The following is a 21832-nucleotide window of genomic DNA, read 5'->3' as shown; positions in this document are numbered from 1 at the left end:
ATGATCCATTCCTCACTTATGAATGTTTAATCTCAATTGGAGTTGGTTTCACAATCTCTCGAGACATTCTTCCTCATCCGTCATATTTCCAATTGAGCCTATTGGAGAACTCGTTTGTGCTTCTTAATTTATATTGCTGACGTCACGGGTTAAGTAATCGAAACAGAATACAGCAAAGGTGGAAAATCAGATTAAGATACGTGCCTCGTATTTATTGATAAAAATATCTGTGGGCATAGCGTCACGTCTTTGGAACTGGAAACAGGACAATAAGTAAACACACACACACACACACATCTAGTAAAATACCACTATAATGGTATGGTTTGGAATTCTTAGATGTGATGTGCATGGGCAAAGAGGACTTTGTTGTTTTGTCTCATTCATTATTGCATTAGGAAGATCACTCGCAAATCGAGCCCCACTAGGATATAATCAACTTGTGTGATGACAAATTTTATAATTAGAAGCGGACGCTGATTAACTAAGATAAAAATAGAAGCGATATTAAATGTGTATTGCGTAATAGCTATGTCTGAAAAATAGGTTTGAGGGGAGAGACTACTTCAAGATTTGTTCAAAGATTGTTTATCTTACAAAAGATGACTGTTAGAAATTTGGGTAAATCTAGGCTTCTTTCATTGTGATCTAAAAAGCGTTGCACAAATGAATTTTAAACCCTTCAAATTTTTGGAAGTACTAGATTCACATAGGGGTGTTCAATTTGTCCCGTCCCGGTTCCGGTGAGTTCGGGACGGGACGGGACGGGACAAAAAAATTTTCGGGACGGGACAAGTACGGGACAGTGACCGGGACGGGACGGGACGCGGGACGGGGTTGTCCCGTCCCGTCCCGTCCCGGGATATTTTTTTTTAAAAAAAAATTATTTATTAATAATTATTATTAGATTATTCAATTTACTTATTAATAATATAATTATTTTATAGTGATTTTTAACTCTTAAGTTGTAATATTATCTCAACAATATCTCCTTCATCAATAAAATAATTCATAAAGCCATTATATAGTGTTTTTTTTATCGTATTTTTTTTTACAGTATTATTTTTACACTTTTTTTATACTATATAATTGAGTTTTTTACATAATATTTTTTATAATGTTTTTATCTTTGGAAACCTAACAAAAAATAAGCATTATAACATAAAAAAATTTCATATAAAAAATTATAATTTTTTTTTTTAAAAAAAAGGGGAGGGGAACGGGACGTCCCGTCCCGTCCCGGTTCCGTCCCGGTCCCGACGGGACCGGGACAAAACCGGGACGGGACGGGACACGGGACTAAAACCCTGTCCCGTCCCTGTTCACCGGGACGGGACCGGGACGGGCCTGTCCCGGTCCCGTCCCGTCCCGTGAGCACCCCTAGATTCACATCCATAATATCTTATCTTTTAGTCAGATTATATTTCGACGTAAAAGTTCATATCTTTCATTATGATCTGATCATGATCAAATCAATTTTGTATATTCATGCAATGTTTTATTATATTCATCTGTGAATTCATGCGAGGGCCATGAGTAATAATTAATGGAGTTAAATATGCATGCTATAAAATTCAGGGATAGAGATAACTTAGCCTTCATAACACATTAGTAAGCAAAATATATGAATATTTGTATGCTATTGAATTCCTCAAGATAGAGTTCCAAGTATAATTTTGAGTTTTAGAGAAAGAGAATGAATTGCTAGCTTCTTCGTTTCCCAAGTTTTTATAAGACAAAAATTGAGAGGAAATTAAAAGGTGAATGTAAATCCAATTTCTCTAGTAGATTTGTGATGGATCAATTATTGGATTCACCTGGAAGATCGTATTTCTTTTCTTTTCTTATTTTCCCAATTTTTGTTCATGGATTAATAAACATTTATAGGATTTGAATGTAAGAGAAGATATGACAGTAGTACTTGACAATACTAATGCTTCTCTTTCTGAAAAGATCAATAGTCTTAAATATCCTTTCCATACTAACTTCGTGTGTGTGAAGTTATGAAGAACAAATCAGCTATGTTCACTCTTTATTTTATATATAAATACACACAACACATTATATTTATAATATGGTGTGAACATCACCAAGAAATATTAAAAGCAGCATGTAGAACGGGACCAGTCATATCACCAGTCAAGTGCTTATTGATGCTGGCTTAGCGTGGCACTTAGTTACGTCCCCCCCCCCCCCCCCCCAAAATACAACTCAATATTCTCTTTTGCAGTGACCAGTTAAAATTCCCTCGAGTTACAGAGCATGACCCGTTTATTCTTATCTTTTTTTTTCCCCAATAAAAAAACATTACAATTGACAGAAACACACAAACAGACACAAAACAAGAACATAGATTCTGGAGTTAATTAAAGCATCATTATGCTGGGATTTTCGGGTTATGATCCGTATTGCTTCAGCCCCTCCTCCATAGTCTTGAGTTTCAAAAGCCATTCTCCTGATGATCCCTATAAATCCTTCATCCATATCAAACTGCTCTTGCATCTCACCATTTTCAAGCTTCAGTGTCTCCACCTGCATTAAGTTAACAAAAAGAGAGAAACTTTGAGAGACAAGCCCAAAAAGGACGACATGGCCGGCTTGAGGTAGCCAGGCACAGTACAGCAGAAAAAGCACAGTAGGCTAGACTCTAAAATCTTTTAATCGTTTGGCGGGTTACCAAGCTATGGCTAATAATATCAATTTATCAGCCTTGATCCGTAAGTTCCAGTTCATTTCCATTCTACAGAACCACTACTTACTCGACATGCTCGTGTGTGTGTGTGTGTGAGAGAGAGAGAGAGAGCTAACTTGAGTTGAAAACGCCAAAGCTGAGAGATGTTTTGTGTTCAAATTGTGGGTTCCTGTATATAACCAGAAAAGCAGAAGAAACGAGTCAATCTTCTACGGACACCAGGGAAGGAGAAGCGAATAGAGATTAAGATGATTGTTACTAGTTGCAGGAATGGCAGAGACAGAGAGAAGATATGAGAGTCCAAAAAGGAGAAGTAGGATTCTGATGGGCATCCTGAGATGCGGATGCAGATTAATTATGGCTTGGGCAGTGACAGCGTCAATACCTTCTGGCTGCTTGCTGTCACTACCTTCTGGCTGCTTAAATGCAGAAAGTTGGGGACTGAGATGCTTCATTACGCAAATTAATGAATGCCAAAAAGTCAACTTCGTAAATCCCTTATTTTTCTATTGCTTCTGCCAACTAGGACTGAACAATGAGCGGGGTGGGCTAACCTTCAGCCCGCCCATTTATTCATAAATGGACATGGGCTAACTCATAACCCGGTAGTAGCTCATTTAGCCCGTATTAAATGGGTTATGGGGCAGCCCGTTTGGGCTAACCGGGTTACAGGATAACCCATTTATTTTTTTTTATTTTTTTCAGTATAGTTATTTTGTATATGTAACCTTATGAAGCTATCAATAAATTTTGCATGCCAAATAGCAAATCAAATATGAAATAACATCAATCATATTCAATCACCCAACCTCACTTAGATTCGCAAACAATCAAAGTCTGATAAAATCATAAAAGTAGTCACCAATCATAAAGTCTCATAAACTTTGAAAGTTCCAACTTTCACCTAAAGGATAAAATAAAAGCTTAGACAAGCATAAGGTTTGATAAAAGATGAATGAGAAACAATATCATCAATTAAATGAAGAATAAAAATATTTTTAAAAAATTAAAACTTAAACGGGCGGGTATGGGCAGCCCAATACCTTGCCCATAGCCTAACCCGTTTAATGGGCTACCTTGCCCATTTAAGCCTGCCCGTTTATAATTTCTTATTTGGGCTAATTGGGCGGGCTTAAATGGGCAAAAATTTCATGGGTCATGGGCGGGCTAGCGGGTAATGGGTTTATTGCTCACCCCTACTGCCAACTTGCCTTAATGCTATTTCTACGGAGTTATTAATTATCTTAAACAAAATTATATCATTTTTTAAGCTTTGACTAATTTATATGTGTTATGAATATAATATCTTTGTGATGTCTATGTATCTCCTGTTATCTTCTATATCTCTTATAATTTCCAATATCACCCTTGAATAGAATTAAAAATACTCTCACTTATTGCTCATATCTTCTTTTTTATTATTCTTCTCTATTTCTTCTTTATTTATAACAACATGTGTTATTTTAACAACTAGTTTATCCAATTTGTTATCCATTTTTATCAACAAGTTTAATTTTCACATAATCTTTTTGACACAAATAATTTTATCTCTTTATTTTTTTCAACTACTATCATGTTAAGAATACAGGTGTTAAATTTTAGTTATTATGCAAGAAATTGTTATAAAAACAAATGAAATGAAATACATTTACACTATAAATCAAACCGATATTAGACCGGTTGTGTGCCTAACCTTCAAAACAGAAGAATATCAGTAATTTACTTAAGGCCCTTTTTAATAATATTAAGAAAATCAGTATACGCAGTGTTGGGGGAAAATTCAGATGCATAACACAATTGATTAAAAAAAAACGAAGAAAAACCAGTATCTTTTGGTTTGTTGGCCGACTTATCTGGCTAGAATTTAAACATTTATATAACTTTCCACGAAACAAGCCCCTTTAGTTGAGTTAATTTTATTATCATATATCAACTTATCTTAGTAGCTTATATTCTGAGTGTTAAAATATTTAATAGATCTCTCTGGGTAAGAATAGACATATGATATGCCGATTCTGCAATTTTTTTTGTCTTGATGCGTATTCTAATACGTTGGGTTAAATTATAAGCAGACTGGAGGAAGTTTCATTAATAAAATAAAATGCAAAGAGCACTACCCTTCCTGACAAATGAAAAACATTCAAAGCCCAAATAAAAAATCTGATTTATAGTATAAATTATATTACAAATTACTACCTCTAGTCTTAATTATAAGACCTTATTTACAGACTATAAACGAGGTCTTATAAGTAGAATCGGAGGTAGTATACCTTATATCTAAGACTATAAGTGGTAGGGTGTCTATACATATAAGCTTCATACTAGTTTAGTGACAACCCATTAACATTAATCAAAACATGAATCATTCTGTGAATATCGCGATGTTTAGAGATTCTGAAGAGTTTATTATCATCCGTGTGTCAAGGATTTGGAGCCGTCTTTCTAATAATCTATACGTTTATTGGTGTCCGTTGGCATATAACCGAGTGGGAGGTTGACTTTGACTCCTATATGGTTTCCGCTTTCTTTTTTTCTCCCCTGCCACGTCATCAAAGAGGGGATGAAATTTGTCAATTTTCTTTCCTTTTTCCACCTCCGGGATGACACTGCCGAAACTAGCTCATATGTATCGACTAGGCGGTATCTGGTTAAAGATCTGATGATATAAGGATTAGCCTTGACCTCGAAATGCATGTTACGTAATGAAGGGTAATTTTTTGAAAAATAAAAGCACATTAAATATAGAGACAAGAGGATTATTTTCCTCAAAAGTCAACTGACGAAGTACAACTTTGTTGTAGATATGAAAGTGGCTATCATGGACGCGCATAGAAGGATCATACTTTTTTTTGGTGGGGGGCGGGGGGGACCTCTGTTTCCCATTTCACCTTCTCTTCCCCAAGTTTATTCTTCACACAAACAACAACTCCCCTTAATAGAATTGTCTTTATTTTACTGTACAACAATAAAAATACATCTTTTTTTTAATATTGTTGTTAACCATAACTATTTTTATTTAAATACTACCTCCGGTCTTAATTATAAGAGCCAGTTGACTAATTTGAGGAGATTAAAGAAGTAAGTTGAGTTAGTTATTTGTTCTAAATAGGTGTTGTCTTTCCTAAAATATCCTTACTAATCAAGTATATTGATTAGAACTATAATTATTAGAAGGACTATCTTGAAAAAAATTGAGTAAATATGAGAGACAAAGTGGATTGGGGTCTTATATTTAAGACCAAAATAAAAGTCAAATAGGGTCTTATATTAAAGACCGGAGGTAGTATATTATAAGTAAGCTGTATTTATTGAATTATTTATTGTATTTTATTTTGTGTGTCATCCCACCTTCGTCAAAATCCGCGAGCCACAGGCCGCACGGGATCGGATATGTGGTCAGAAAACTGGGCTGGTCTATTGGGCCTGATAGGCCTATCCAAATCCTGACATTCCACTAGCCCAAGTGTGATGTAGAGGGAGTACATGGCGTAATTAGTAAAAGCGAATGTAGTTATAGTTGGTATACACCAGGTTATTCTGATTCGTCTAATTTTTTAATTATTTATACAAAGAAGAAGAAGCAATTGAAAAAAAAAAAACCTCTTCATGGGGTTTCCCTTTTGTTCTCTAATAAATAAAAAGATTAAAAAAAACAAATGAAACATTGAAATTAATATATGTTTGTGAAAAATCTAAACCATTTATATATATAACTCGACAACAGAGTAATGCTCCTTCTTTTGAAGCAAAAAGAGAATCTGCCTGCATTTCTCCAGTATGTATGGTTGGATATATATCTTCGATGCAATGGACCAATCTCTTGGGCTAAATAGATTTTAGTCCAATTGCCAATCCATTAATTATAATCAACGTCTGCTTGAATTGATAGAATTATATTAATTAATTTATAACGTGGCCAACTAATGGTGTTATTAGCTTTACCTCCATCAAGAATTATATACGTTTATAGTGGGTTCTAATCAAAGCAGTATAATACAGAGTCCCTACTTAATTTAACTAAGTAGTTGTTTAGGAAAAAGGAGATGACTAGGGATTAATGAATTGGTGGGGGATATATGAACCTTTTCCAGGTGTCGTAATTATAAAAGTTTTCTTAGATTAGCATGATATCATATTGCATGTCTAGGTAACAAGAGGCATCATCTGAGAGTACCGGACAAAAGACGCAACCTGAATTGATGTGTTTTATCCTTTTTAATGTGAAATTAACAATAACAAGTAGTATTTAATTTGATTCAACCCTACAAAACCCTGGATGATGATGAAGTTGGACACATGAGGGGATGATTCATTAATGAGAGGGTTTTGTTGCAGGGACTCAGCTTTATGTATTACCTGCAAGATGCTAACATAAAATGCAATAAACAAAAAGCCGGACTGGACCGGTGAGTTCAAACCGAAAACTGTCGAACTGCCCAGTGGTCTGTTCTAGTTTAGTAATAGAATAAGAGGAAGATTGAACCGAAACAAACCGGATTAAGCCGGTATAAACCGGTCACACCCGGCCAACCTGTTAGTCTGGGCGGTTTAACTGAGTTGTTTGAAAAAATAAGAAGAAGAAAAACTTGAGGCTGCTTCATCCGCCTAAGGAAAAAATAAATGACTGAAGAAGAAGAAAAATATAAATAAAAGAAAGATGACCGTTTTCTTCCGTTCCTCTAGCTCTGCAAGTTCGCTCTGTAAATCAAAGAAAAATTTATTCCCATCCCTCTGGCTCTGCAAGTGCATCTAGACGAAGGTAAGAGGGCATGGAGGTAAGAAAACGAAGGAAAGGAGGAGGGAAGTGACCGTCACAAAGAGAAAGAAAGAAATAGAGAGAAGTATTAAAGCAAGAGAGAGAATATTAAATCATGAAAGAAATTAATAAAAAATGTGGAGGGGTGAGTGGTGACTTTTTCAAAAGTGATAGGACGGAAAGTAAATTTTGAAAAACGTGAAACATAGAAATGATAAGAGGTGAATAAAAAATTGAATTTTGAGAAAAATAAGTACTATTTAATATTTATCTCATATTATTTACTATATATGAAATTTGTTAAATATATCCTTTACTATATATTCTCACATTTACTTTTTTTAATTTATTATTATTTGATATTTACTTCATATCTTTATTTTATTTTCATTCAAAATAACTAACACAAAATTTAAAATACAATATTTTGATTTCTGATCACAGGTTAATTCTGACCTAACTCATTAACTTTTGACTTAATATCTAAACCGGTTTAATGACTACTTTGGTTTTTTGTTCATTGATAAAGTAGCCTTATTTAGTAGAAGCACCATTTGTTGTGCTTTGTACGTATGTGTTGTTTTATTATAAGGCTCCTAGTCCTTATTCTTGACACCCACCCACCCACCAACACGCTTTGTGTCTCGAAGAAATAGAATTTAAAAAAATTTGTGCAGGTTTTAAGCCTTTATGAAGCAAAAGCTTTTTTTTTTTCTCTGGCCAAAAAAAAAATGAAGCAAAAGCTTTTTTAGATTGCTTTCTCATTATTGTGGACAGGTGTAACTTGCACTTTTACTCCATTATTAAGTTTACAAAAATAATTAAGGGGGTGTTTGGGTAAGATCAAAACTATGATTTCAGAAGTGCTTTTATAGTATAAGAAGTAAATATGTGAAAGAGTTTGCCTCGATTTGCGGAAAAATACTTCTGAAAAGTGATTATTGGGGTATCCAAACACCCTCTAAGAGTTTTCTACTATGTACCTCAGTCAATAGTGGAATTAGGCACTGCGCCACTTTGACATATGCACTGATCTAAAGGAATTCAAAGACTTGCTTTCTCCTCAAGGGGTAAGGAAAAAAATCCAGAGATAAATTGAACAAATTGTGTTATTTTGGAGTTAAGGGAAAAGGATATTAATTTGCTAACAAGTTTGGCACTAGAAAATTAACTTCTCTTCCAGTTGAGTGTTTGATATATCGACTTTGAATGAAAACCAAAACTTGAAACATTGGAACTTATCAAAGCGATGAATTTGGGTCCTCTCAACAACAAAAGAGAAATGGGCAGGTGGAAAGCTTAAGCAGGGGGTTAGGTCCATTGGCACAAATAGTTTAATTGGAGAGATGATTGAGAGAGGCAAAGGCATGGCATTATGAGATTCTAAAATATGAATAGTGAGGGACCTGAGGGACTAGCCTGGGCTTATGTTGATACACTGAGTGACACCTAAACCAGGAACAAATATATTGGGAAAGCGGTGTGTACGGTCAAAGATGATGACCCCCATCAGGGTGCTTAACACCCACCTACCAACGCAATCACTCTTTACAAACTAAACACATTCCATCTCACATCTAACTATAAATTATTTGGAACTGGGGCCACCTTAACCCCACTTTGTTTATTTTCATTATAGGTACTCGTGTCAAAACCTCAACAGTGCAAACTCCAATTATTGAGGCTTCCTAAAACTGTATATGCTACAAGTGTACTACAGTCCATATGTCTTTTCATTTGTAAAATGAAAGAATCTGATGCAGACATACAATGACACTAAGTAATTAGTGTGTTATTTCTATTTTCAATTTGTGTGTATAACATCTTTTCGTGGGTATTAAAGAAAGTGGTGGACACACGAGGGTATATAACCATATATTATCTGTACATGAGAGAATAGAAGGATTTGGCATCTGGGCCATATTGGTACTCTATGGGAAGTCAATTATGCAACATTATTCTTCTTGAAAGGCTTTAGGCACAGATAGATAATATTTGGACGGTGTTAATTATATTATAAGGCACATACACATATATAACATATGCTCAAATGAACAGAATTTTGTATCAAAAATCTGCGATAAAATGATCGTGATCATGCGTAGTTGGTACACTACAAAAAAATAGACTTTAGGCGACGACTTTCGGCGGCGACAAAAAAAGTCGCTGCTGAAAATTCGCCATTGAAACCAAGACTTTCAGCGGCGACAAAAGTGTCGCCGCTGAAAGTGCACCTTCAGCGGCGACTTTTTTTGTCGCCGCCAAAAGTGGACTTTCAGCGGCGACTTTTTTTGTCGCCGCTGAAAGTATAATATAATAATATATATTTTATTTTACAATATTAATAAACAAATTGTCAAAAATGGACCTTCAGCGGCGACTTTTTTTGTCGCCGCCGAAAGTGGACCTTCAGCGGCGACTTTTTTTGTTGCCGCTGAAAGTATAATATAATAATATATATTTTATTTTACAATATTAATAAACAAATTGTCGAAAATGGACCTTCAGCGGCGACTTTTTTTGTCGCCGCCGAAAGTGGACCTTCAGCGGCGACTTTTTTGTCGCCGCCAAAAGTGGACTTTCAGCGGCAACTTTTTTTGTCGCCGCTGAAAGTATAATATAATAATATATATTTTATTTTACAATATTAATAAACAAATTGCCGAAAATGGACCTTCAGCAGCGACTTTTTTTGTCGCCGCCGAAAGTGGACCTTCAGCGGCGACTTTTTTTGTCGCCGCTGAAAATATAATATAATAATATATATTTTATTTTACAATATTAATAAACAAATTCAATCTGGCTCAGCGGCAAGAAGGTTGGACACGAAGGGAGGCGGTCACGAGTTCGAACCTGGAAGAAGACACATTTAAGGTGAAAATATTTAGACGATGACGTGGCGAGGAGGAGTGACGTGGCAATGACGTGGAGGTGGCTAGTGATGATGTGGCGGTCGGCAGTGATGACGTGGAGGTCGACGGTGCTGACGTGGCTGCCGGAGACGATGACGTGGCACCGGCGGTGATGACGTGGCATTGGTAAAGCCAATTCTTATTAGGCATTACTTTCAGCGGCGACAAAAAAGTCGCCGCAGAAAACACTTTCGGCGGCGACATTTGTCGCTGCTGAAAAGTCTTTCAGCGGCGACAAGAGTGTCGCCACCGAAAGTGTTTTCTGCGGTGACAAATGTCGCCGCCGAAACTTCTAAAAGTTGCCGCTGAAAGTATCTTTTAACGGCGACCTTTTTAGTCGCCACTGAAAGTTTTCAGCCACGGCTGCTACGGCAACAACTTTTCAGCGGCGACTTGTCGCCGCAAAAAACTTTCGGCGGCGACTTTTGTACTTTCAGCGGCGACAAAAGTCGCCGCTGAAAGTCAATTTTTTTGTAGTGGTAACAGTATGCAGAGAGATATAAAATGTTGTATATATACAGAGATGTTCTACTATTAATAATTTTAGGAGCATATTATTCATACAAAGGTTATGCTCAAATGAGGACCATATATAACTTTTAAGTAGTGATCAGACTGCTGTCTCTAACCACGCATGGTAAAACTAGATCGCAGAAGTCCAATGAACTTGTCATTTCACAGCCATGCGTATCAGTTCACAAAAAAGTACAACTAACCTTTTGCTAACTCTAACCTAGCACCAATGACAATGCCTTTAGTTTTTTGTGAGCCTATAGTATAAACTGTTTATTTTACAGGACCGTGCATGTTTATCTTTATATGTGTGAGTGTGACAAGTAAATTATGCAAAGCTGATTTATATAAAAGCTACCGATGGGAAATCTATCAATATGGCATCTAGTAGCACCTTTGTTTTGGAACAGAGTCCAAAACTTCTAAATGATGAATATGCACGTCCCCTTATTGTTCAACAAAAATGTCAATCATATCACATATTTATAAGCATTAATTGAGTCAGGGATTATCAACAGTAGAAATTTGACAAGTGCAAGATAACCAAAAAAAAGACAATATGCATAAGATTATTTCATGTAGTCAATCTGTGGGTCAACAGGACGAGATAAATGGTTATTCTTTGTTTAAATCTTTGTTTTGCATGTGTATGGGGACGAGGGTAAAAGGAAGCCATTGGTAAGTCAAAACAAAGTATGAGAATAACGTAATCCCGTAAGAATACCAAGTTAACTTGATCGGCTTGAGCTGCTTATATGGATGCCTAATAATGAGTTGTTAATCTAACAAAAGACAATACGGTTGACCACACCAAAAAAGAGTGAGAATACCAAACAAGTTGGTGCCTTCGTATGTGCTTTGTATTATACGTAGTGAGAATTGTTGATATTGTTTTTGTAGATATATTTAATTCAACTATTCTAGCCCAGCCCTTCTATATAAGGACCTTCACCACCCTTCCCCTTTGCACTCACCAGCCTTTGCTCTTCCAGCTGCCTAGTCTTCTTCTCCTCTTTCTCTTTCAGTCGCTCATAATATTATCTTCTAGCTCAAATTTCTGAGATCATGGAGAAGAAAGCCCTCCTCGGACTTGTGGTTATCCTTCTAGCTCTCTCCCATGTTGCTTCTGTTCCTGCAACCAGTAAGTTTCTAGGGTTTCCTTTTTAATCCTTTTAGGGCTTTGAGAATTTGTATGATTTGTTGACGCATATATTATTTGGACTTTTAGAATACATACTTATGATTTTGTCCGCAATTTATAGGAAGCCTCCTGGCCAAACAAGCGGATCCATCACCAGTAGTGCAAGATCATCATGTTAAGGTCCCTTCTCTCTCTTTTCTTTTTTTCGACGATCCTTCCTCTTGGATCTCAACTGGTGTGGATTTCACCACATATCAAGAAAACCCGTGAAGCTTTGGGTCCTTAAAAATTGAAATAAAAGAGGGGAAAAAACTATAAATAACCTTCAAAACAAACCATATGCTTATGTCCTAGCTAACTGGCAATCCGACATAATAAATTTGGGTTTTTCACACACATATATATACTCATTTACTGCTCTATATATGGGACAAAATGATCAATATATGCAAATTAATTTCTTCCGAATTATACAAGCTACAGCCCTTATGAATGTTAAATATATATCTATCTATAAGCAACTATATCATTGGTTTTATGGCCAATTTGTATATTTAAAAAATGAATAATCTGGTCTTACCTTAATTAGCTACTGTGAGCTCATAACTGTTAGAGTCATACAGGAGGCCACGAACTTAAAAACCAGTACTGAGGAGGCTTTTGAGGTGGAGAAAGAAGCAGGAGAGGGCAGAATAATGATGGATGTTGTGGACTATTCTGGACCAAAACCAAATCCAGCACATAACCCAAGATCCCCAGGAAAACCTGGGTTTTAATTACTAGAATATATAGATTTAGACATATGTGTGTGTGTTTGATGTGGTTTAAGACTGAAGAATGATCTTAAATAATAGTTTGGATTTCTTCGGTGTGCTTGCGCATGTATGTGTGTAGTGGGCGCGCGTGCCGGTTAGCGTCTCTGTTGAAGGATTCAGCTCAGTTAATATGGGCTGATTGGTATATCTGGAAGCTGTACTCTTCTATTCAGAAAAGTCTAATGCAGTTTGTTTGGTGGATCAATATATGTATAATATTATCGTTGATCAGTTATGCAATATCTCTATTAAACTTTCTATAGTTAGTTAGTGACATCCGAATGAATTAGACTTTTGGTTTCCACCTGTGATTTATATATTACGTGTTACAGTCATACATGGACACAGTATTATTAATTTCAAACGACGAGTAGTGCAGAACACATTAATTCATACATGCACATTTATGTTACACACAGGGCTTGATGAAGAGAAAATCTGATACGACACCATAAAAACTAGGCTTCGAATAATGTCATATGTCTGGTCCTCGAAATTGAACATCGAGATTTTATCCTTCTGATGTTTATAGGAGATGGCATTATCTAACCTTACTTCTCTTCACCCACAAACAATCCAAAAGCTCGCTCGGCAAAGATTGCCAATTTAGCTGCCAGAAAAATTATAATTAAGGAGCTCGAGATGATAATATTTTGCTTCATTTGATTACAAATCATCCAATTTAAATTTTTTAAAAAATTACATTTTCCTTTGTATATACGAAATTTAAGAAATGAGCCACACTATTTGCAACAATTTTAAAATAAAAGAATCAGCTCTTCATATATTTGCAATCCGGTAGGGAATTCCTTCTGCAGGCTGTAATCAGAATGAGAGAATCAGTAAGCGTTCTGCACAATGCAAATTGACTCTGTTAACGTACAAAACATGAATGATTACATACACGTATTATTGTTAAATATCATAATTAAAATTATTTATACTTTTTGTTTTATGGGTTAAATTTTATATTGATATTTTTGGGGCCTACGTATATGAGAGTTCTTAGGATTAAAGAGTACAGCAAGTGTTCAATTTTTGTATACTCTAGTTAGTTGTATTTTCTCAAGTAAAATCAATTGCTCGTACAAAATATAACAGATGTACTTTGTCCATTGAGCTCAAAAGGATTTTATGTGACTGGACATGTTAAAGATTATAATAGAATTATACATAAATATATACTTAATATTTAATTTTAAATCTCAAATTATAAATAGATAGACACTTTAAAAACTAAATAAAAAAAGATCTGGAGGACAGTAGATTGTTTTGTTGCCTGCATGGAAGCACTTAGGACCTTTATTAAATTAAATGCCTGTGGATGAGAGAATTTTTTTTTTTTAAATCAGCGCGCGGTTGAGAAAATATCGTTAATCAAGTATCCACGTCAATTAGTTAATCGATTACAAATGAAGCAGAGATCCATTCAAACGTGGTTTATTCTTAATCACATAGTCACAACTTTGACTGGCTGGTTACATTGCAATTGGCTGAACAGACTGGAATATTTAAATTAATTATATTAATTCTTAATTCACTCCCCGAAATCTCCAAATCCGACAGTAACATTGTAATTATGAGAAAATAAAAATCTTACTATTAAAGACTAGGCATACAAAGGAACTCTTTATACACACACACACACACATACATAAAGCAGCTCATTATGGTTTAAGAACTAATTGTGTTTATGGCTAATTATATTTAAGTAAGCGTCCATACGAACGATGAAGCGCCGTATTTCCATAATGGTGCCTGATGAGATATTTTATATTTGTTTCGATGTGGTGATTTGACTTTGGAGCATGCGGATATTTGTTGTTTATTCATCGATGGGAAGAATAATTATAAACGACTGACTGAAAAGTGGGTTAAAGACAGGGAACAGTGTGATTATTTTACTGGGTGGACTTGCGTACGCGGTCTCTTCGGAAACTATAGAATTAAAATAAGCAGATGTTCACATGATTGATCGTATTAAATATCTAATTAATCATGTATTATTGCAGAAGGTAAAGTTAGAGGCTGTTGTATATAGCCAGCACATATAGGGCATCGAACATACAGATTTATGGAGGATTAGATTTTAATCATCTAAATAACGTGTCTGTAATTCATTCAGGATTAATTAATCATCTTGAAGATCTGGTGGAATTTCTATGAGTAGCGATGTCTTGCTTTTTGGTCAAGTTACAGCTTGCACTACAGGAGTAAATGAAAATACATTTTAGTTTCATTTATACAGTTAGTTTCTTTCAGTGCGAAATAATTCTTATAGTAGAAGAAAGAAAATATTTGCATCAACTTTATATCAATTACATCATATTAAATTCTTCAATCACACATGATCATGTGTTTTATTTTTAACATATTATTCATAACATTTTATATTATTAAATTATAAATTCACATAAAAAAACATACATTAATATATAATTGTAAAACTTGGCATAACAAATATAAGAAATTTGACATGAGTTTTTCTCATAGAGGAAATCAAGCTCACGCATTGGGAAGGATTTATTTTGACCAGAATTTGTCTTCCCGGACATGATAATTAGTTTATTGTGACGGGATCCGGTAATCAAGTAGCTTCTACTTGGTTGTTGTTTTGTGCAATCATTCTGCCAAGAGACAAGGGGTCCACAATTTGCAAAGCAACGGAGTTAAGTGGAACATCGATAGTACGGCAATATATAATGAGAGGGATGCAATTAATTAGCTAAAGATAATCAATTAGCCGTCATAAAACATTAAACAAATGTTTTGCTTTAATTAAAACCACGACTTTGACAATGTGACGATAAGGACGGTCACACTCAGTACCAATTTGAACATGCCCCTGCCCAATTATGGCTGTGGCAAAATGAAACCCGTGAATTAATTAATGGTGTGTGGAAGACCTGAACGGGACAAATGGGGGCCAAAATAAAAGGCCACTTATCTGGAGAATAAACAAATGAGAACGGAAATGCTCCTCACGTACTGGGTAGGACCATTTTAAGACTTAATTGTAGCTGGGCATGATTATGTCTCAGTGCATGCCCAGAAACAAGCCTTTCTAATGGCTGTGAATTTGATTTCTGAAGCTATGGATGTGGTATTTTCAGATGCACACACACACACACATAATTCGAGTTAGTAGTGGCATTTCTTTAATCGTCCGGATGCAAGTACCAGCATAAACTAGGGTTCAATTCCTGTTTTTTTTCCAATTAAATAAACAAATTAGTGTACCTTATACACGCTGGGATTGGAAGCAACGAGCTCGTTAGGACCTCGCAATCATGCTCTCTTTATTTTATTTCATTTTTGTAAAAAAATCTATTTTTCTTCTCAAAATGACAGTTTGCAGTGCGTACATATGAAATGGAATTGTTTAACTTGAAGAAATATTAAAATTTACCTGCTTCGAGAAATATATACAGCTATTTTATTGTCATGTGTGCGCGTGCCTTCTTTTACCAATTTTTGATTTAATAGTTATTTTGACTGCAGAGATAAATTTTTTTTGGTTAAAGTATAGATATCCTCCTATTAGAGACAGTCATATTCGAGATACTAATAAACACTAAATATGAGCATCTCTCAATGACGATTTAAATATTAGTTTGTCACATTATAAAAGATTAGTTTCTTCCACTAGATTTCATTAGATCTGATCCCATGGGGTGCAATGATAGCCACTTGGAAGTGATAGAAGTCATTAGCGGGGGGTGTAGGGCCGGGTCACATGAGGCCCAATTAAGAGGAGATTGGAGATTAGCGGGTAAAGCCCATCTCTAGAATGGGCTTTGCGGGGAGGGGAGGAAGAATGTCAGGAGTCGGGAGCAAAACAAGCGTGCAGATATCTCTGCATTAGTTATATTGTTTTTCTCTTCTTCTTTTTATTTATTATCTCTCACTCATCATTTTTATAAATAAGTATGTGTATCTATAGAAAGAATATTACATTTTTATAAATTTACGGTATTTTAATTAATTTTTTGAGCTTTATATTTACGTCAGATGGAGAATTATCTAAATTAATATAAACGCACAAATTTAACTGGTTTAAGTACGGACAAGGAATGAACGAGTCAGGATATGGGAATTTAATCATTTAATGAGCAAGACTGCACATCATTACTAATACGCCCTGCGGTGCTTATAACTAATTCGTTGGTAATAAATAGTTAGTTAAAATTAATTAAAAATAATAAATAGGTTAAAACTAGACTTATGTTTTTAAGTACACGTTTATAATAAATAAAAATAATAAAAAAAGAATATGTAGAAAAATGTGACAAAAGATGAATAATTAAGGATAGTATCAAAAAATACATTAAATATTAAGATAAACTTAAATTAAAACTTATAAAATAAAGCATACTACTTTTCAAATTTAAAACTTATAAATAAAACTGGAGGGAGTAGTAATTTTTGTTATTCAAGACAACAAGCTAATAGTACTACTACCAATATTATGATCATAACTTAAAATGCAATCAATGCTTAACAAACGCAAAGGCGACTCCCTCTCGCGTCTCCATCAAGTGGAGACACTATTACGACTGTAGATCACTGGATTGAATTTGATTGTTTAAACGAGTTCATAATATAAGAGCTAGTTTAGACTAAAAAAATTAGTTAAGTTAATTATTTATAATAAATAAGTATTATCTTTTATAAAATACTATTACTAATAATGAGTACTAGCTAAAATTACAATTTGATTATATCTTTAACATATGTAACTACTATAAAAATTATTTTAAAAAAATAGATGAGTATGAGAAATAAAATGAATTAAAATATTATATTTAAAATTAAATTAAAAATCAAACTAAATATTAAGAAGTGGCATTTAAAAGCACATATTATATTATTTTATACTGCCTTTTAAATTCCATCTGTACAGTTGCAAGCTGCGGCAGCGGCACAGTAAAAAGAAATGGCAGCAGAAAAATGCCAGGCGCAGCAAAATAATATGACGTTAAGAGAAGTACGCAGCAGCACTCCCTTGTTATTGAAATAATGGTAATCAATAGGATTGAATCTAGTATAAAAGGTTAGTCCTTCGTGACATAATAAACTAAGGTTCGAATTCCCGTTAAGAGATGTGCTTATATTTAGTACCTGATAGTACTTCAAATAAGATTGTTTTCAATAAAAAATATCTATGCTTTATCAAAATAAAAAAAAATAATGGCAAATGGTGAATATGAAATAGCAATGAGAGGGGGAGATATGATTGGAGAGGGGGGGAGCACGGGGGAAGTGAGAATGAAGCAAGCTGGAAGGAAGGAACTAAACTTAGTAAATGACGCCATATTTATATTATTTAGATTGAGATTATATATGCATTCATGGCAACTTGGAATTGTTGTCGTTGATGCTTCCTTTTTAGTAAAACGCAAGTCACAAGCCGTCGTGGGCCCCATCCGTCACCACCCAATTGTCGGCTCCTCACTTTGAACCCGAAGCCTTCAAGTCGGCTCATGCCAACCTCCCCTCAAGTCGGCATCGCCATCCCTCTTTATAAACTCATCATCATCTTCATCTTCGCCCTCTCTTTGCATTCCATACGTATCAATCACTCTCCGACCCCTCCACGCACTAATATACTCGGCCCCCAAAATCAAAAACCCAAACAAAACAAAATGGTTTTCGTTGGAAAACATTAATTTCCCTGTTAATGTCAACGAGGCATTAATGTACCCAGATTTTACATTCAATGGGAGCCATTACTCGTATTAAACACAACGTGTTCTCACCAATGTGTACGGTTTCTGTCCCCGTATCCCAATGTTTTTTATATTAAAAAAAAAAGGAAGAAAACGACAAACAAATTGAGAAATAATACATAGACAAACAATTTGAGAAATAAAATATACTCCTTCAGTCCATTTTATAGCGTAAATATATAACTTATTTTATAATATAAACTATATTATAAAATGAATGTTACATTTAATATCAAAGAAGTACCTCTATCTATGAACTATAGGAAGAGAGAGGTTCAGAGAACTCATAAAGGGAAGAAAAAGAAGAGCAATGCCACGTAAAAAAGACGGTGCTTTTGCTGCAGTGAGTAAGAAGTAGAATGGCTCACGTTCTGTGCGCTTTTTGCAGGGCCTTTTTCTTTGCGAGGCTACCTTCCTAGTTGCCACTCTCTCTCGCGAACTCATCTGGTTCCCCGATATTAAAAAGAGCCTCCTTTTTACGCCCCGCCTGATCGCTCTTTCGGCTTCTTCCTCTGTATGGGCGTTGCAGCTCAACGTCCCACCCTCGAAACACCAACCTCCCTGCCTCTCCTGACTGCTGATACCAGATATGTCGGCCAATCATCCCGGTTTTATACTCTTCGGCCAAAAGATGTCCTCCTCGTCGGGATCTCCTCCTCCGGCTGCCCCTTCTCTGATTCCATCTAACTCTCCTCCCGAGGTACGTTACTTTTAGCTATTAACCATTCGTGTTTCAGCTTCACGCTTTAGGTTTTCATTGTCATCTTCTCCTCTGTTTTTGTGTTTCTACCAATGAGATAGTCTCCTTTTATTCTTCAAATATACGGGAAATTCTGGACTTTGTATACTTTACAATGTTCCGAGGCATCTGGGCTTCGATGGGAAAACAGAAAACAAAATGCGGGCTCTGGCTCTTTAGCTGTGAGGGAATATGAAGTTCTTCGGCCGTATTTGGTTAAATTCCATTAATGCCACCTTCACACTATTTTTTGTCACTGGGACTGTTCTTCGCTATACGCGCTTCCCGTGTTCTGGATGGTTCGTTGCCAGACTTCATTTCAGTCTTTCATGAACACAAATGGGAGCCAAGTTGTCCTGCCCGGATTATTTCGTTCTTCTCTCTTCATCATGATCAGCACTTAGTATTTTTATCTCTGACTGAACAGCGATTTTAGATTTTCCTGTGAGGCGTTTGTACGTATCGGCTGTTTGGTGCCTTTTCTTCGGTGATTATCCCACTGTTCACTATAATCTATCAGAGATTCTTCTCGTGCTTTGTCAACTATAGTTGCTTCCTTTTTTTTAACCCGTGACCAACTCTTTGGTCAGATAAATGGAAATTACAGAGAGGTGATGTAAAAGGCTAGACATGGCATTTCCGAAAGTAAAGGTCAAAAGAATAATGAATAGAAATTGAAGGAAGAAGTTGAAATATTCATGAAAGTAGATCCGGGTGTTAAAAACTATAATGTACAATTTCTTGATTTTGATGGGAAATGAATATAATCCGGTGATTGTGTTTTCGTTTCTTTCTTGCATACTTCTGGTAAGTTGTCAATCTGATGAGGACTGATTGTGATTTTCATTTTAGCATGATTGGAGTAGCTCAAACAAAGCAGAAGTGGGAACGCCTTCTACCGAAAGCTCCGAACACCAAAATGTGCAGAAAAATGAGCCAACGAAGATAAGCAGTTCAGAAGAATTTAAAATGATGAAGAAACCAGACAAGATTCAACAGTGTCCACGATGCAACAGTATGGATACAAAGTTCTGTTATTTCAATAACTACAACGTGAATCAACCTCGACATTTCTGCAAGAGCTGCCACAGATATTGGACTGCCGGCGGAGCAATGAGAAATGTCCCAGTTGGTGCTGGAAGACGAAGGAACAGGCAACTGTCCTCGCCATACCATCGCCACACTACAGTATCCTCCGAAGGCATTCCAGTTGCAAACTCAAAGACAGACTCATCTTCTCACCAGTGTTTCTCAACTCTTGAATCCTCATCTGCTTTCAAGTCAGCACCCCCAGATAATACTAGTACCGTGTTGAGATTTGGTCCAGATGCCCCTGTTTCTGATTCTGGGAGTTCAATTCTCAATCTTGGAAATTGGGAGGAGGCATCCGGGTGTGGATCTTCTGTGACCAATGCGAGTGGGGCAGGGGGAAATGAAGTATCAGAACTTGCTATGCAATGGAACAGAAATGTGTCCAATCTGATGAATACATCAAATGGTGTGCGATGTTATCCTGCGGCTCCATGGGTGTTTCCGGCGCAGTGGCATGCTGAGAATAAGATTGGGTCACCTAACATTCCTGTGCAATTTGTGGCAGCTCCATGTTGGAGTAATGGGGCTATCTTTTCTGCGGGAGGAACAGGAACGGGAACAGTTTCAATTGGCTCTAATGGCTGCCTCTCCTCCTCATCCTCTACCAGTAATGGCCATTGCTCAGGCAATGGCTCCCCAGCCCTTGGAAAACACTGACGAAGAGAAATCAGACTGGTGTTAATTCCCAACATACTTAAGAGTGGGAACGTTTGGTCAGCTTTTCCAGCAGAGAGCACAATGAGTTCCTTGCTTAATATTCCCCCTTGTAATTCTGACATGATCTTTTGCCCATTGCTAGCTTTAAGTCCTTTTTTAAGAAAATCGGTTTTTGAGGATGTCATTTCTCTGTGGAACCGATTTTATAGTTTTAGTTCTTATTTCGTCTTTAATCAAAATCTGTTGTGTAGTTTGATCCTTAAAAACCGATGATTCTTGGCGTTTGCGCCGCTATAATCAACCAGGTTAAGTTAGTACAGTGCTGAGCCTTTTATCTATCATTCACATGATTCAAAAACTAGAAGTAGTATATAGAGATCTGTTATGGTGCACAATGCCCATGTATATATCTATTCCCCGTGTGCCTCCTTGCATCTACCGAATCGAATCTTTTCTGTAAACGAAGTCAGTGCTGGAGGGGAAACTGGGTAAGTTTTGTAGTTTTGGGAAATATCGATCTTGGGAAGAGTTCAACATATACAAGTCCAGTTATTTTCCAAGAAAATACTTGGGATGAGTAATACAGTAGTAAATAGTAATCTAAAAATTGGGAGTAGATAAGGTTGGTGAACAGTGGAAGTCAAAGTCAGTGCAATGTCGATGGTTGAATCGGGCAAGCAAAGTCATGATTGGGGGATGCTCTCCAAAGTGCAGTTGGGAGCAGGCAAAGCTGACGGTTCTTTTGGAGCTTTTCTGGCTTTTGAGGGACTTTTTCAAACCTTTCTT

General features: G+C 36.0%; 2 protein-coding genes and 1 long non-coding RNA gene across 3 annotated transcripts; 2 read left to right on the top strand and 1 right to left on the bottom strand.

Annotated features, from left to right (window-relative positions):
• Positions 1 to 2307: 2307 nt before the first annotated feature.
• On the bottom strand, positions 2308 to 3147 carry LOC114731429 (uncharacterized). The gene is made up of 3 exons (XM_028918595.1): positions 2952 to 3147; positions 2809 to 2861; positions 2308 to 2532 (listed from the first exon to the last, which is right to left on the bottom strand). The coding sequence occupies exons 1-3, from the start codon at positions 3145 to 3147 to the stop codon at positions 2308 to 2310; spliced, it is 474 nt and encodes a 157-aa protein (XP_028774428.1).
• Positions 3148 to 11857: 8710 nt separating this feature from the next.
• Positions 11858 to 12676, top strand: LOC114731397 (uncharacterized). The gene is made up of 3 exons (XR_003738917.1): positions 11858 to 12014; positions 12136 to 12194; positions 12638 to 12676. It is a non-coding gene; the product is annotated as an uncharacterized LOC114731397 (long non-coding RNA).
• A 6320-nt stretch (positions 12677 to 18996) lies between these two features.
• On the top strand, positions 18997 to 21046 carry LOC114731422 (cyclic dof factor 3-like). Its single transcript, XM_028918582.1, has 2 exons — positions 18997 to 19258; positions 20150 to 21046. The coding sequence occupies exons 1-2, from the start codon at positions 19148 to 19150 to the stop codon at positions 21044 to 21046; spliced, it is 1008 nt and encodes a 335-aa protein (XP_028774415.1). The 5' UTR covers positions 18997 to 19147.
• The last annotated feature ends 786 nt before the right edge of the window (positions 21047 to 21832 follow it).

The sequence above is a fragment of the Neltuma alba genome, unplaced genomic scaffold, assembly GCF_004799145.2.
Source record: "Neltuma alba isolate B1F8T4 unplaced genomic scaffold, ASM479914v2 tig00002526_pilon, whole genome shotgun sequence".
NCBI classification, from domain to species: domain Eukaryota; kingdom Viridiplantae; phylum Streptophyta; class Magnoliopsida; order Fabales; family Fabaceae; genus Neltuma; species Neltuma alba.
Note: the sequence above shows the minus strand (reverse complement) of the source record. Positions and strands in the feature narration are given on the sequence as shown.